Raw genomic sequence first — 14,617 nt, forward strand, 5'->3', positions numbered from 1 at the left:
TCAAATCCGAACTCTTCTTCTTCTTAACTTTAGACCGGGAAAATGAGGAACTAAAATCAACAGATTCATCCTTCCCTAATGTTCTGTGGTAAAAATCTGAAGTGATGGTATATATGATATAACAGGGTGAGGTACACACAAAAATGCCTAATTAGTGAAAATAGCATTTTCATGAGGACTTGTTTTTTAAAAAATAAATAAATCACCAAGTGATGTGGAAATGTAGCATATGAATTTAAGGGTAGGAAAGTGAGAAACTGAAATTGACAGATTCAGTCACCTTTGCATTGGATTCACCCACCCCAAATACATTGAGGCTTCCTGCCTTCATTGTTACATAAACCCTGGATCTTGAAATAATGTGTGATTTGCCAATGCCTGTTCCTGTGAGGAATCAGTCAAGGCTTGCACCAACCCAATGACCGGAAGGTTATTTCCACAATGCCAACATTTAGGATTAATTATTGATAGTTCCTAGTATAATCATTTGCAGCTTGAATCTGGACAGGATACAGGATTCACATATTTATAAATTGCATCCAGTTAAGTTGGGGACACCAACAATTGCTTTTGCCCTGCACCAGTAGCCTGTCATTCTGTCATTCCCAGTTTCCAAAATGGCATTCAATGGCACGTGGCAGGTCTACAGCCAAGAGAAATATGAAGAGTTCCTGAAAGCTATTGGTAAGCAGCTCCTTGCTTTTTCCGGAAGAGACAAGTTCGCTGGAGTATAATCAGGGGTCTCACAGGAGACCTGCTCTCTTGCTTTGAGGACTAATAGAATTTGTAAAGTCCTCTGGGCAGAGAGGCAAAGGGCAGGGCTAGGAACCATGCAGACCTCTTTGCTAGATCAAGGTGAGCAGCATCTTCTGCTACAAAATCAATCTTTCGCTGCAATTAGAAAGCCCTTCTTTGCTACAATTCTGTGATTGTTTCCCTCCAGTTTTAGAGGCCAAGGATAGCTCAGTTGGCAAGACACTTAATCTCAGGGACATGGGTTCAAGTCCCATGCTAGGCAAAAGATTCCTGCATTGCTGGGGGTGGGACTAAATGTCCCTGAGGGTCCCTTCCAATTCTACATCATTCCTCGCCCAGTCACACATGCACCATCACCCCAATTTAGACATCTTCCCGAAACCTTTCCAGCTTCAGAATTGCTCTTTTACTGAGAATAAAATGTTCCTTGTTTCCAGGCAAGAGGAAGCAATCCTTCAGACAGAAAGCATGCATGGGGTTCCCCACCATAGAATGGGGTGATGGTCACTGCTTTAAAAAAAGGTAAAGGTAAAGGTACCCCTGCCCGTACGGGCCAGTCTTGACAGACTCTGGGGTTGTGCGCCCATCTCACTTAAGAGGCCAGGGGCCAGCGCTGTCCGGAGACACTTCCGGGTCACGTGGCCAGCGTGACAAAGCTGCATCTGGCGAGCCAGAGCCGCACACGGAAACGCCGTTTACCTTCCCGCTGGTAAGCGGTCCCTATTTATCTACTTGCACCCAGAGGTGCTTTCGAACTGCTAGGTTGGCAGGCGCTGGGACCGAGCAGCGGGAGCGCACCCCGCTGCAGGGATTCAAACCGCCGACCTTTCGATCGGCAAGTCCTAGGCGCTGAGGCTTTAACCCACAGCGCCACCTGCGTCCCATGGTCACTGCTTTAGAAGGCGTTAAATCTAAAAGGAAGGGCCATAGCTCAATGGCAGATCATCTGATATGGATGCAGAAGATCCTGGTTCAATCTCCAGGGTCTCTGAGGAGGGCTGGAAGAAGAAGAAGAAGAAGAAGAAGAAGAAGAAGAAGAAGGAGGAGGAGGAGGAGGAGAAGGAGAAGGAGAAGGAGAAGAAGAAGAAGAAGAAGAAGAAGAAGAAGAAGAAGAAGAAGAAGAAATTTTATTTATATCCCGCCCTCCCCAGCCGAAGCCGGGCTCAGGGCAGCTAACAACAATAAAACAGTGCAACATTATAAAACATTATAAAAAATAATTAAAATCAAAATTGATGGCAACCATAAACTAAAGTTTTGTAAAGATTGCCAAAGGAGGGAGTCAGGCTGCGCCCTGACCAAAGGCCTGGTGGAACAGCTCTGTCTTGCAGGCCCTGCGGAAAGATGTCAAGTCCTGCAGGGCCCTTGTCTCTTGTGACAGAGCGTTCCACCAGATTGGAGCCACAGCCGAAAAAGCCCTGGCTCTAGTTGAGGCCAGCCTAACCTCTCTGTGGCCTGGGACCTTCAAGATGTTTTTATTTGAAGACTGTAAGTTCCTCTGTGGGGCATACCAGGAGAGGCGGTCCCGTAGGTACGAGGGTCCTAGGCCGTATAGGGCTTTGAAGGTTAAAACCAGCACCTTAAACCTGATCCTGTACTCCACTGGGAGCCAGTGCAGTTGGTATAGCACCGGATGAATGTGATCTCGCAGCGAAGACCCCGTAAGGAGTCTCGCTGCGGCATTCTGCACCCGCTGGAGTTTCTGGGTCAGTCTCAAGGGCAGCCCCACGTAGAGCGAGTTACAATAATCCAGTCTGGAGGTGACCGTCGCGTGGATCACAGTGGCTAGGTCAGGGCGAGAGAGGTAAGGAGCCAACTGCTTAGCTTGGCGGAGATGAAAAAATGCCGCCTTTGTTATAGCTTTGTTATAAGGGAAGACAGTCCCCTGCCTACAACCTTGGAGAGCTGCTGCCAGTTGGTATGGAGTTAGATGAATCAGTGGGTCTGACTCAGTACAAGGCAGCTCCCTGTGTTTCTAAAAACGAGTGAGACACACACATGGAGGAAGAGAGGCTTAGCAGTGACTATTAGCCATGCACAGATGGCACCTGCAACCAAATGTTGCCCTTTCTAGGGCTGCTGTTCAGGATTCCAACCCCACCTCCCCTCTGGCTTCTCCCCCTTCCTACAGTCATTCTGTGGTCAATGAGCATGCTCAGTTTGGGGGTCCTTTAATTTGGAGTCCGCCACAAGCCTGTAGATATACCTCCCAGTCATGTTGAGGTGGTGTTGTTTGGGCTACATAAAGGATTGGCACTCATAACCAGAAGCCTGGGAAATAGAAGGAATGATAGCAAAATGGAACTTCCATTGCCTATGAACAATGGCTGCAGGAGAGCAATATTGGGGGGAGACTGTGCTCCTACTTGAAGGCGTCCCCAGAGGTATCTTGGGGGAAGGGGGAAGCAGGATGCTCCAATAAGCAGTTATTTGATCTGATCCAGTCAGGATCTTTCATGTTCTCCATTTTTTGTTCCACCACATCTCTCTGTGTGTCTCTGTCTCTCTCCACCTCCCCAGCTTTGTCAGACGATATCATCAAAGCGGCTAAAGACATTAAGCCCATCACTGAAATCCAGCAAACCGGGAACAGCTTTGTCGTCACATCCAAAACCCCCAACAAATCCGTCACAAATTCATTTACTCTGGGAAAAGAAACAGAAATGACCACCATGGATGGCAAGAAAGTGAAGGTAACTAATTAGCTCTTGACGCTGCCGATCGATTACTCAGGCACATCTGCAACACAAACTAGAGCAGAGTTGGTTCCAGTGTGAGAGTTGCTGGGAAACTGTAGCTGGTGGAGATTCCCAGATGCTTTGCCAGAACTACAGTTCCCAAGGTTCTTTGCTGAAAAGACATTATAACCACACTTCTTTAAAACCGTCTTGTTTGTAATGTACAGAAAAGGGCCAGTCCAAGATATTTTGGTGCATAATGTAGAAAATTGATCGCTCCTCATACGTGAATGAATTTAACAGGGTACACAATCTCCTGCAACACTCAGCTGCAGCTGCTGCTCATTTCACTGGGGCTTGAGCAAGAGAAAATCCCACAGGACTGTGCCTCCTGACTCAAATCTGCCCTACCTGTTTTTACTCTGCCATCCTCAGAGCATATGATGCAGCTGCCACCTGGTGCAGCTGCCTCACCTGGCTGCTGTTCTCATCCACACTTCTTCTGTTTGCCCTGCCGCTTTCCCCTGGGGAAACCTGTGGTTTAGCGCTGAATTGGAACAATTGGCCGTCAGGTTTCCCTCAGATTGCTGCTTGTTCCAATAAAGCACTAAAATACAGGTTTCCTGGGGGGAAAGTGGTGGGACAAAGGCAAAACCTCTTGGATCTGCACCTAGAAAGTACGGGACAAGCAGGAAAGCACTCAGACGTCTCCTTTCTACGCACAGGACAAGCAAAAGTGTGCATGAGTCCTGAATTCTCTGTAGAGTTGCCAAACCCAGGGAAAAAGGCAGGCAAGGGAGAAATTTGTTCCAGTTTTCATTTCAGGGTGAACCTACCTCATTTGCACTTTTTGAAACAATACGCAAGGCAAAAGACAGACGTCCTTCCCAAATTTTGCATTGCAGGTTTTTCAGTCAAGTAATGGGTATGAGAAGGCATCTGCTAGGGTGAAGTGTGCATTAAAGTGCATATCCTGGAGAAAATAACAAAGGAAAAAATGCATTATATTGGGGAAAATGGCTTCTCAAAATTGAGTCTATTAGTAAAAAAAAATGCATTAAAATGTATATATTTGAGGATAAATTTGTATGAAAATGCTAGTGAATTTTCACAAGGACATTTTAAAAAAATCAAACCGATGTGAAAATGTAGAGAACTGAAGAATGGAACAATGAAAAACAGGTTCACTCATCCCTATTCATACCTGCATGTGAGAGCCCACATGGGTGGGTTCTTAAAGCTAGACACAGAGGCCACAGTCACACCATACATTTAAAGTGCTATGGTACCACTTTAAACAGGCATGGCTTCCCGCAAAGGATTCTGGGGGCTGTAGGTGGTTAAGGATCCTGAGAGCCATTAAGAGGCTCCTACTCCCCTCAGAGAGCAACAGTTCGCCGAGTAGTTTAACAGCCAAGCCCTCTTCATAGGAAACTCTGAGATCTGAAGCTCTGGGAGGAGAACAGGGGTCTGGGAACAATGCTCAGCACCCTTAACAAACTACAGTTCCCAGAATTCTTTGGGGGAAACCATGACTGTTTAACATGGTAGCAAAGTGCTATAAATGAATGGTGCAAAGTGGTCAGAGACTCTGGACCTGGCTGGCAACCCTCAATCTTTGTGGCACAGTATTCCCAGGAGGCACCTGTTTCTTTCCCATTGCAGTGTATGGAGAAGCTTCTATTCACATTAGGGGCTCCATAATGTACACATTTGTTTAGAATGTATATACAGGCAGCAACTGATTTGAGTGTGGGTTACGTTCCAGACCCCTGCGCACATCAGTGGTGCCTGTGTAAGGCGCCCTGTCCTGTCCTGCCCCCTTTTTGTGATGTTTTTTGTGACCTTTTCTGGGTGTTTCTGAGTTCACTGCAATGTGGACATGTGAAGTCATGCACATATCAAAGGTGCCTAAAACACTAACTGCCTGTATTCATTTCCTTCATTCTGGTGCAACTCTGCCTTCTGCTGGCCATTTGGTTGTGGCCACCTATGCATCTGATCTGTTACTGCTCAAACCTTGTGCAGTAATGGTTTTTCTTTTTCTTTTTTAAAACAGTGCACAGTAACCCTGGAAAATGGAAAACTAATAGCCAAAGCAGATAAATTCGTCCATGAGCAGCAAGTAGTTGGCAATGAAATGGTGGAGGTGAGTAAATGCTGATACTGTGGTACCTTGGGTTACAGACGCTTCAGGTTACAGATTCCGCTAACCCAGAAATAGTACCTCGGGTTAAGAACTTTGCTTCAGGATGAGAACAGAAATTGTGCTCCAGCAGCGCAGCAGCAGCAGGAGGCAGCATTAGCTAAAGTGGTGCTTCAGGTTAAGAACAGTTTCAGGTTAAGAACGGACCTCCGGAACGAATTAAGTACTTAACCCGAGGTACCACTGTATTTTAAGATGAACAGTTGCAGAAGGGTCACTTTCTCCAAGAGAGGGGCTGGGAGAATGTCTGTGCCTCTGCCTTTGGAAGCTCCTGTTCTCCCAATCCCAGATATGTGGGAAGTATTGGTCAAGAATGCAAGCATTTTGCTCACTTTTATGTTGGCATTTTGCATCGTGCCACATGGTTCTGCAAAATACTGCAGGCCATCTAGAGAAAGGTACTCTGCACATACTCAAAGGGCACCTGCTCCTTTAACAATTGCAAATGTGAAAGAAAGAATCAAAGCAGGTCTAGTTGCTAATGCATACAAGAGCATTTTGAACATGGCCACCCTATCCCCAATTCAAGACTACAGCAAACTGGATCTCATTAGGAATATGCTCCAACAATAGCCATGGCTTGAACAAAGGTGAAAACTCACCCCAAACAAAATAGTTTCATTGGAATGTTTTTGAAGCTAAATTGTATGTGTCAATTAATTTACTAAGGGATCTACTTTTAATTGGTCCCCTGGCTTCAACGATTGCCCCAATTACCTGGTTATTTGCAGTGTTTTGGAACACGTTCTGATGTACTTTGCGTTGCTTAGGTAAGTCTTACACCTGCTAGTTACGAGGCAATTTAGAGAAACCTCTTCCAATTTATCTTCCACAGACCATCACATCTGGCTCAGCAACATTCACCAGACGAAGCCGGAAGGTTTAAAGATGCAGAAGACAACCCAGTTTTGTAGCAGACTTTTTATATTTGGGGAATAAAGTGCCCTGTCCATCACTGATGATGTTTCCTTTTATTTATGGAGGGTAAGACTTGTTGGAAAAACGCCCGGGAAGGCCGCCACCTTCCCAAGACACCGGGGCGTCTCTCCGGTGGTCACTCTCTGGCTGTAAATCTTCCTCAGTCCAGAGAGACCTGTGATAAGCGACACACACACCCCTCCTGAGAGGAGCACACTCGTCTTCTGGCATCTCATTGCAGAAGAAAGAGACAATGAGTAGCTATAAACCACTTTATTTAACAGTCTATATACAGAGACTCCAACAGCATGTCTGCTCTCTCTCAGCAGCAGTACAGAACAACATCTCACACAGAAGTGAAATAACCTCTATCAGTACTCCAACAGTAATGAGACTTCCTGTCTCACGCTCTCAGACACTCACATGATATAAACAACCATAGTGCTACTTGCTGAGCAGCTGGTGAGATAAAAATCCTAACAAGACTATCAATATGTTCTGCCTCCACTGTCGGTGGCAGTGTGCTTGTGAACACCAGTTGCTGGAAGCTGCAGGAGAAGAGAGTGCTGTTGCCCTTGGGCCCTACTTGCAAGTTTCCCCCCAGGCAAGTTTCCCTCACTCATTGGCCATGGTGAGAACCAGATGCTGGACTAGATGGGCCAGTGGTGTGTTTCAGCAGTAAGGTTCTTCTTAAGTTTAGCAATGCTAAAGAAAATGTAAAGGGACGTTGCTGAAATTGAGAGGACTTTAGTTTTGAAAAGATTCCAAGAAAAGCTTTGGCACGAAAAGAACTCTGGTGTCACCAAATGCAATAGAGTTAGCATGGGTTGCTTCCGACGCTAGTCCTACTCAGTGTAGATCCACTGAAATTAATGGACATGACTAACTTAGGCCCATTCATTTCAATGGCTTTACTCCACATAAACCTCAGTTGGGTACAACCACAAATTTGTCATGTGAAGATGGCTTCTCATCAAATGGCAAAGATGCATCGTTAAGCACCAAGTGCCTCTCCTCTTGCAAAGGACATCATCTCCTGCCTTTTGCCTCTTTCATGCCAAAGCCCTCATATAAGATTCCCAATTGTGCCCCTATAGCTGCCCATAAAGCTATGCCAATTAATTACAGACCTGCAGCAGCTGAGAAGAAAGAAGAGCAAGGAACACTGTTACTGTGAATCCTCAGCTAGAGGGCCAAACCTTGGTACATTTGCGTAACAGCTCTCTAAGAGTGACTAGAATAGGATAGCAATGCTCACTTCAGACACTCCTCCAGCATAGATAAGTGCTGGTATTGACATCATCCATGCAGCCAAGAACCCATTCACAATTCTGCCTCCAGTGAAATTGTGGCACCCTTAAAAAAATGAGAACGCTAGAATTAACGACATGGTAAGAACCTTAAAAATAAGTTCAGAATTACTATCACACACACATCTGCAGTTTTGCACATGACACCAAACTGGGAGGGGTAGCTAATGCTGCAGATGATAGAATCGGGATTCAAGATTATCCTAACAGATTGGAGAACTGGGTCCCAACTAATAGAATGAATTTCAATAGGGACAAATGTCAGGTTCTATACTAGGCAGGAAAAACCAGCTGCACAAATATAAGATTGGGGGACACCTGGCTTGTCAAGTAGTTCATGTGGAAGGGATCTAAGGGTCTTAGGAGACCACAGTCTTAGCATGTCAACAATCTGATGTAGCTGCGGAAAAAGCTAATGCTATTCTAGGCTGCACTAACAAAAGTATAGTGTCCAGTTCAAGGGAAATAGTAAGATGGCTCTCTATTCTATTTTGGTCATACCACACTTGGAATATTGTGTCCAGTCCTGGGTGCCACTTCCTCGGAAGATGGTTGACTCTCCTTCCTTGGAAGTTTTTAAACAGAGGTTGGATGAACATCTGTCATGGGATGCTTTGGTTGAGATTTTGCATTGCAGGGAGTTGGACTAGATGACCCTCAGGATCCCTTCCAACTCTACAGTCTATGATTCTGTTATCTTTTACTAGCCTGACTGTGCACATATACCGTACCTAGTATAGTAGTCATATGTAGCTAGGGATTTGGGAGAAATTCAATTCAGATTCAATTCAATTCAAAACCTACGTTATTCACATTTTCCGAAACCATATGCAAAGTGAAACAGACCCATTCTTCAAAACCTGCACTTCTCTGAATTTTGGAATGCAGTTCTCCAGCCAAGTAACGTGGATAAAATGCATATATTAGTAAAACAAACAAAACAAAAAACAAAAAAACATGCATATATACAAATATGCATTGTGTTTGGGAAAATTGCTTTGCAAAAACTGTCTGTCATATTATTATTATTATTATTATTATTATTATTAATTATTATTAGCATTAAATTTATTTATTCACGAGCAGGTCCCAGGGTCTGTTACCGTAATCTAAAATGCAATGCTAAAAGCAGTTTAAGCAAATCACAAGAGTAGGGCAGGTCCCAAAAACACACTTCTCAATTGTCAAAAGCCAGGGCAAAGAGGCGTATCATCAGCATACGATTAAAAACTGTATAACGAAGGTACCAGACATACAGTGAGGGGGTAAAGTATTTGATCCCCTGCTAAATTTGCCCGTTTGCCCTCTGATGAAGAAATGACCAGTCCATAATTTTAATGGTAGGTTTATTGTAGTTGTGAGAGATAGAATAACAACAGGAAAAACCCCAGAAACCCAGAAGACAAACATTAGAGATTGATGTGCATTAGAATGAGTGAAATAAGTATTTGATCCCCTATCAACCAGCCAGATGTCAGGCTACCTGGTGTCTTCACTGTATGCAATGAGCTGAGATTAGAAGCACCTGCTGTAAGGGAGAGGTCTTAGCTGTAATCCCAGCTCATTACAGTACCTGTACAAAAGACACCTGTCGACAGAAGCAAATCTGGTGAGAGGTAACTTAATACAATTGCTCATATTGTTAGCAATTTGTTAACTTAATGCAACATATATAGGATAGATTGAAACAAGCCGACTCCTCATATAATTGGCAGCTGCTTGTTAAATTTCTGGATTAAAGTCATATGGAAATGTTAGGTAGGAAATTCAAAGATTCTTTGGCTGTGAGGTTCTTTACTTCACCTGAGTATAACCTGGTGGCTGTTGGTTGTTTCCCTGATACTATGAATTTTTAATCATATAAGTTTGCACATTTTAAATTTACATTTCGTTATATTAAAAGCGCAGTACAATATTCAGGGGTGAAAATCCTCTCATCCTACCAGAGGGAGGGGTTGTGAGCGGGAGACGATTCCCGCATCATGCAGGGGGTGCTCCGCCCCCTGCTTCAACTCCAGGGCTGGCGTGCCACGCCCCTCCCCAGTTGGGCACCCAATAGGGAAACTCGGTGGGGGCGTGGCTTGCCGTTTAAATGCGGCCACGCCAGCCATCCCCGCCATTGCACACACATTTTCTTCGAGTCAACACGGTCGTCTTCGTTGAGGTAAGCAGAAGCCAGGGAAGTGCTTGCTAGGAGGTTTGGCCACTCTGACTGCTTGATTGTGTGTGCAGCGTGACTGTGTTTGCTAGTGTGTGTGCTTTGTGAGTGTGTGGTTGCCTGTGTGTTTGTTTGCTAGCGTGGGTGCTTGGAGAGAGTGAGAGAGTGATTGACTGCTGCATCTTGTTAGCCAAGTGTTGTTAGTCGCCCTGACCCCGGCTTCGGCCGGGGAGGGCGGGATATAAATAAAATTTATTATTTATTATTATTATCATCTTCTCCCGCAATTTGCCTTTTAAAAATTGGAAGCAGCAGGGCAGTAAAAACCACCTCCGAAAGCCCCATTTTCCCCTTCTAAGGCTGCAGCTCGGCTTTGGGAGCCCTGAACCCCTGCCTTGTTCCTGAGGGATCTTTGAGGTTTTCCCTTTAGCTTTAACCCAGCCCCTTATTTTACCAGTTTATCTTCATTCTCGGTGTTGTAAACTGATTGCAGGCAGCCACACGTGCGTTCGAGCCTCCCCCCCCCCCTTTTCTTTTATCCATCTCTCTCATCGCAGGGAAGTGATCCCTACGTTCCTATTGCATCTTGCCCATGTTAACTCTATTTGACTCTTGAATTGTTGCCAGCAAATTCCTGCCTGCTTTATTAGTTGTCTGACTTCATTTTTTGTTGCCACAGATATCCTTTCAGGGGGACAGGGGTTAGCTGTAAGATAAATTGTTCTTATATATTAAAGGCCAGAGCCAAACTGACTGAGGATGGGGGTGGGTGGGGAATAAGAGTGCAAAGAACAATATACATGCATGGAAACGTGAATCAGGATTGCTCACTTACGAACAGGAAGGCTGGGCATGCAAGCTAATCCCTGAAGCCCTGCAGGCTGGGAGCCTCAATGACGACCCTCTGGATAGGGATTATTATGACCGGAATGTAATTGAAATTTGGAACACAAAAATAAAGAAAATAATCAAATCATCAATTCCAGCACCTGGGGGCCACCTTATCTAAATTATATAATTTGGTATCTTAATGATTGGTATTATTAATTGTATTATAAATAGGTATTGTTATAATGAGGCTGTCAGAGCTGCCTCTAGGTCCCAGCTCACAGAGGACCAACGCTAGGCTGTCGTTATGTACAAAAGTCTTTATTGAGGATTAGTTTCCATTTCAAAGCCGTAGCGCGCAGCTCTACGTCTTAAAGCCTAGACCGGCGAAGTACCGTCTGAGTCTCCTCCCCTATGACACCAGTTTAAGATCCTAGCCGTGCTCCACCTTTTACGCTGCTCTCTCCTCCTCTGGGTCCTCCTGCCCGCTGGGGCATTGCCCTTTCTGGACTCTTCCGACGCTGAGTCGCTTAGCTCCTCCCCCTCCCTCCGGCGGGCTTTAGGACCCGGTTCCCAATCCTCACTCTCTGCTGTCCCGCGCTCCTGTACATTTGAACTTGCCTCTCGCGCCAACCCAGTGACCTTCCTCCTGACCGTTACACTACTTCTGTCACTGCTTCCCTCTTCCGGGATACTGCCCGGATCTGACCTCCCCTCCGTTGTCTGACTCTCCGATGGAGCTGTGGTCAGCCCTGCCTTATCTTCTCTCCCTGGTGGGGAATGCACTGGCCCCGATCCTTGGGACTCTTCCCCCCCACTCTGCTCTGGTGGGGAAGCTGGTCCTGATTTCCAACTACTGCTCTGGGAGTCCCTGCTCCCCCCTTGCTCTTGGGGCGTTCCCCTTGGGAACCCCCTACCCCTGGCCACTGGCGCCCCCTTCTGTGAATCTTCCGATTCGCTGGAGAGGCTCATGGAATCCCTCGGTCCACTGTCCTCTTCTCCTACGCTCCCCTCGGATTCCTCCCCCTCGCTCTCCATCTCCTCTCCTCCCTGTGCCTCTGCTCCTGAACCCCTGACAGAGGCTATTATTGGATTATAATTGAAAATTAATAAAAAAAAAATATTAAAAAAATTGACACCCCTCTGGAGGTTTCACCCGCAGCAAAAAAACGTGGCTACCCACCCCCACCCCCAACTAACTTTTTATCCAACTAACTTTTCCCACCAGTGCCCTTCTTACTGGCTCTTCTATGCCTTTTAGCAGCAGCCTGGCCTGCAGAAATGTCTCTGAATATTTTCCTGCCAGGCAGATGACAGAGTGAGGAACCCTCTTCCCAGCACTTTGTTTATCTGCATGCCAAACTACAAACTGACAAACTACAATTCCCAGGATTCCATGAAGGGACACCATTATCTGAGTTCCCTGGGAAGAGGGATTGATTGCTAAACCACTTTATCAGATACGCAGAATTATCCTAAATTGGCCAAGTGATGTACACACAAATGCTTGGGAGGCAGAGGGTATGGAGAGGTCAAGAGGGAAACAAAATGAAAAAAAAACCCAGGCAGTTGATAATTGTGTAAAGGGAAATAATAATAATACCCCGCCCTTCTGGGTATAAATACCCAGCCACTCTGGGCTACTTCCAGAAAAATATAAAAACAATAATATGTCACACAGTAAAAATTTCCCGAAACAGAGACCAGCAGAGGATGATAATTGTCACTGTAACTATTTAGGGAGTGATTGTTAAACCACTTTGATACTTGTTGCTCTCAAACAGGAACAGGAATCCTAACAACTCTCAGCACCCTCAACAAACTATAGTTCCCAGTATTCTTTGAGGGAAGCCATGATGACCATTTAAAGTGGTATAATACTGTCAACCAGCACATGGGCGTAGCCAGGATCTTTGTAGGGGGGGTCAGGATTTGGTTGTGGGGGGTCAGGACTTTTGTTAGAGGGGCAGAACCGATGTGATTGGTCAGTTCGTTAAGTATTTACAGTATATTGTTTTACTTGATTGGGGGGGAGCTGCTCCCCCCGCTACACCCATGAACCAGAGTCCTTTTTTAACTCATGGAAGCTTATGCTGAATATAATTTGCTAGTCTTTATGTTACCATGAGACTTGGTTGCTTTTGCTGTGAAACAGAATTAACACGGCAGTTTCCCACCTTGGGAATTGTTTTAAGCAAATCATTTTAACAGTGTAGTGGCATAATGTGCGAGTGGATTCTGGACAAAGTGGGAGTCTGAGTGGTTGTTAGTTAAGAATATAAGATCTTGCTGGATCAAGCCAATGGTCCATCTAGTCTAGAATCCTGCTTTCACAATGGCTATTCAGATGCATCTGGAAAACCCTCAATCGCAACTCCAGTGGTTTCCAGCAACTGGTATTCAGAAGCATTGCAGCCTCTGAACTGGAGGCAGAGCACAGCCATCGTGGCTTGTAATCACTGATAGCCCATGTCTCCATGAATTTGTCCAGTCCTCTTTTAAAGCCACTCAAAATTGGTGGCCGTCACTGCCTCCTGTGGGATTGAGTTCCATAGTTTAACACACAATTGTACACTGCATTATCCTAACAAGAGTTTCTGGCATCTCTATACAGGTCTTTAGGAAGCCAGCCTATGCCTTCAATTTACTTTCTTGGGGATTGGATAACTGTAACCGTATAGTCCAAAGCAGTTGTCTCAAACTCTCAGTCAGCGACACAAACTCTCCTCACCTCCACCCCCACCCAGCGCAGATTAAAATTGGAAGCATGCTTCACCGTTAGGATGAAGCATGAAGAACAATGGGAGCTCATCCCATCACGGGGATTTGAACTGCCGGCAAGCCCAAGAGTCTCAGTGGTTTAGAATACAGCGCAACACTCATCCCAGTACACAGAACACTGTTTCTGTGCATGTATTCGTGTGCCTTCATCCGCATAGGAGTACTTTTAATTTTATGTTTCCAAAATCTGTCTTAATATTCATGTACCTTTTCATTGCTGTAATCAATAAAGTTGTGGCCTTTTCTAGCCCATTAACCTTATATCACGTGTCCCTGTTGCCTGGGGGGCCTGGTAGGAGTTTTTCCATTTGGCATTAGGCTTTTTGGTTTTTTCGCCTACCTCGTAGCAATCGTCACAACTGTTTGGTGGTATTGGTGGGTAGGTTAGGCATTGGAATAATGTGTTGTGGTGTGTCGAAGTGCTAGGTGTGGCCATCGCCTATGCCTTCAATTTCTAGGGGTATTCCGTTAATGGCGGTCGTGTATTCCGTCCGAAGCCTGCTTGGCAGGAGGCCCTGGCACGACCCTCAGTGACATCAGGGGTGAGCCTATAGTTGGATTAGCATCAACAGGTGATGAACCCCTGGTGAATAAACCCACTTGTTTCGCGATCCAATGCCTAAGCCAATACCTTTTCATTGCTGTAATCAATAAAGTTGTGGCCTTTTCTAGCCCATTAACCTTATATCACGTGTCCCTGTGTCTTCATTTTACTTCGCGGGGGTCGGGTCCTCGAACCACAATAGGCAGTACTTGGTTAAATGTGTGTGTTGCCCCACGCTTCAATTAGAACTTCCCCGTTCCTGAAACTGGAGGTCTCTTGTGGGTATGAATGCAAGTATTTCAAAATCTTGTGCAACATAGTGACTAAGACTAGATGAAAGAATTGAACAAATCTGAAATACTTTTCTTCTAGTTCTGCATGGGCAGTTACATGCTCTTGTAACATCTTAGATTAATGTAACAGGTCACATCTTGGGCA

At 45.4% G+C, this 14,617-nt stretch overlaps 1 protein-coding gene across 1 annotated transcript; it reads left to right on the forward strand.

Moving 5' to 3' along the window:
* Window positions 1-521: 521 nt before the first annotated feature.
* LOC307222491 (fatty acid-binding protein, liver) lies at window positions 522-6,599 on the forward strand. The gene is made up of 4 exons (XM_079987834.1): window positions 522-684; window positions 3,277-3,449; window positions 5,494-5,583; window positions 6,476-6,599. The coding sequence occupies exons 1-4, from the start codon at window positions 618-620 to the stop codon at window positions 6,524-6,526; spliced, it is 381 nt and encodes a 126-aa protein (XP_079843960.1). The 5' UTR covers window positions 522-617; the 3' UTR covers window positions 6,527-6,599.
* Window positions 6,600-14,617: the final 8,018 nt, after the last annotated feature.

This window comes from Podarcis cretensis (assembly GCF_951804945.1).
Source record: "Podarcis cretensis genome assembly, chromosome: 8".
Taxonomy (NCBI): domain Eukaryota; kingdom Metazoa; phylum Chordata; class Lepidosauria; order Squamata; family Lacertidae; genus Podarcis; species Podarcis cretensis.

Excerpts from the sequence above, each read along its gene's own strand:
- LOC307222491 (XM_079987834.1), top strand. The coding sequence starts at position 618 with ATGGCATTCAATGGCACGTGGCAGGTCTACAGCCAAGAGAAATATGAA. Across the intron at positions 685-3,276 it reads AGAGTTCCTGAAAGCTATTG|CTTTGTCAGACGATATCATC; the intron begins GTAAGCAGCTCC and ends CCACCTCCCCAG. Across the intron at positions 5,584-6,475 it reads TTGGCAATGAAATGGTGGAG|ACCATCACATCTGGCTCAGC; the intron begins GTGAGTAAATGC and ends TATCTTCCACAG.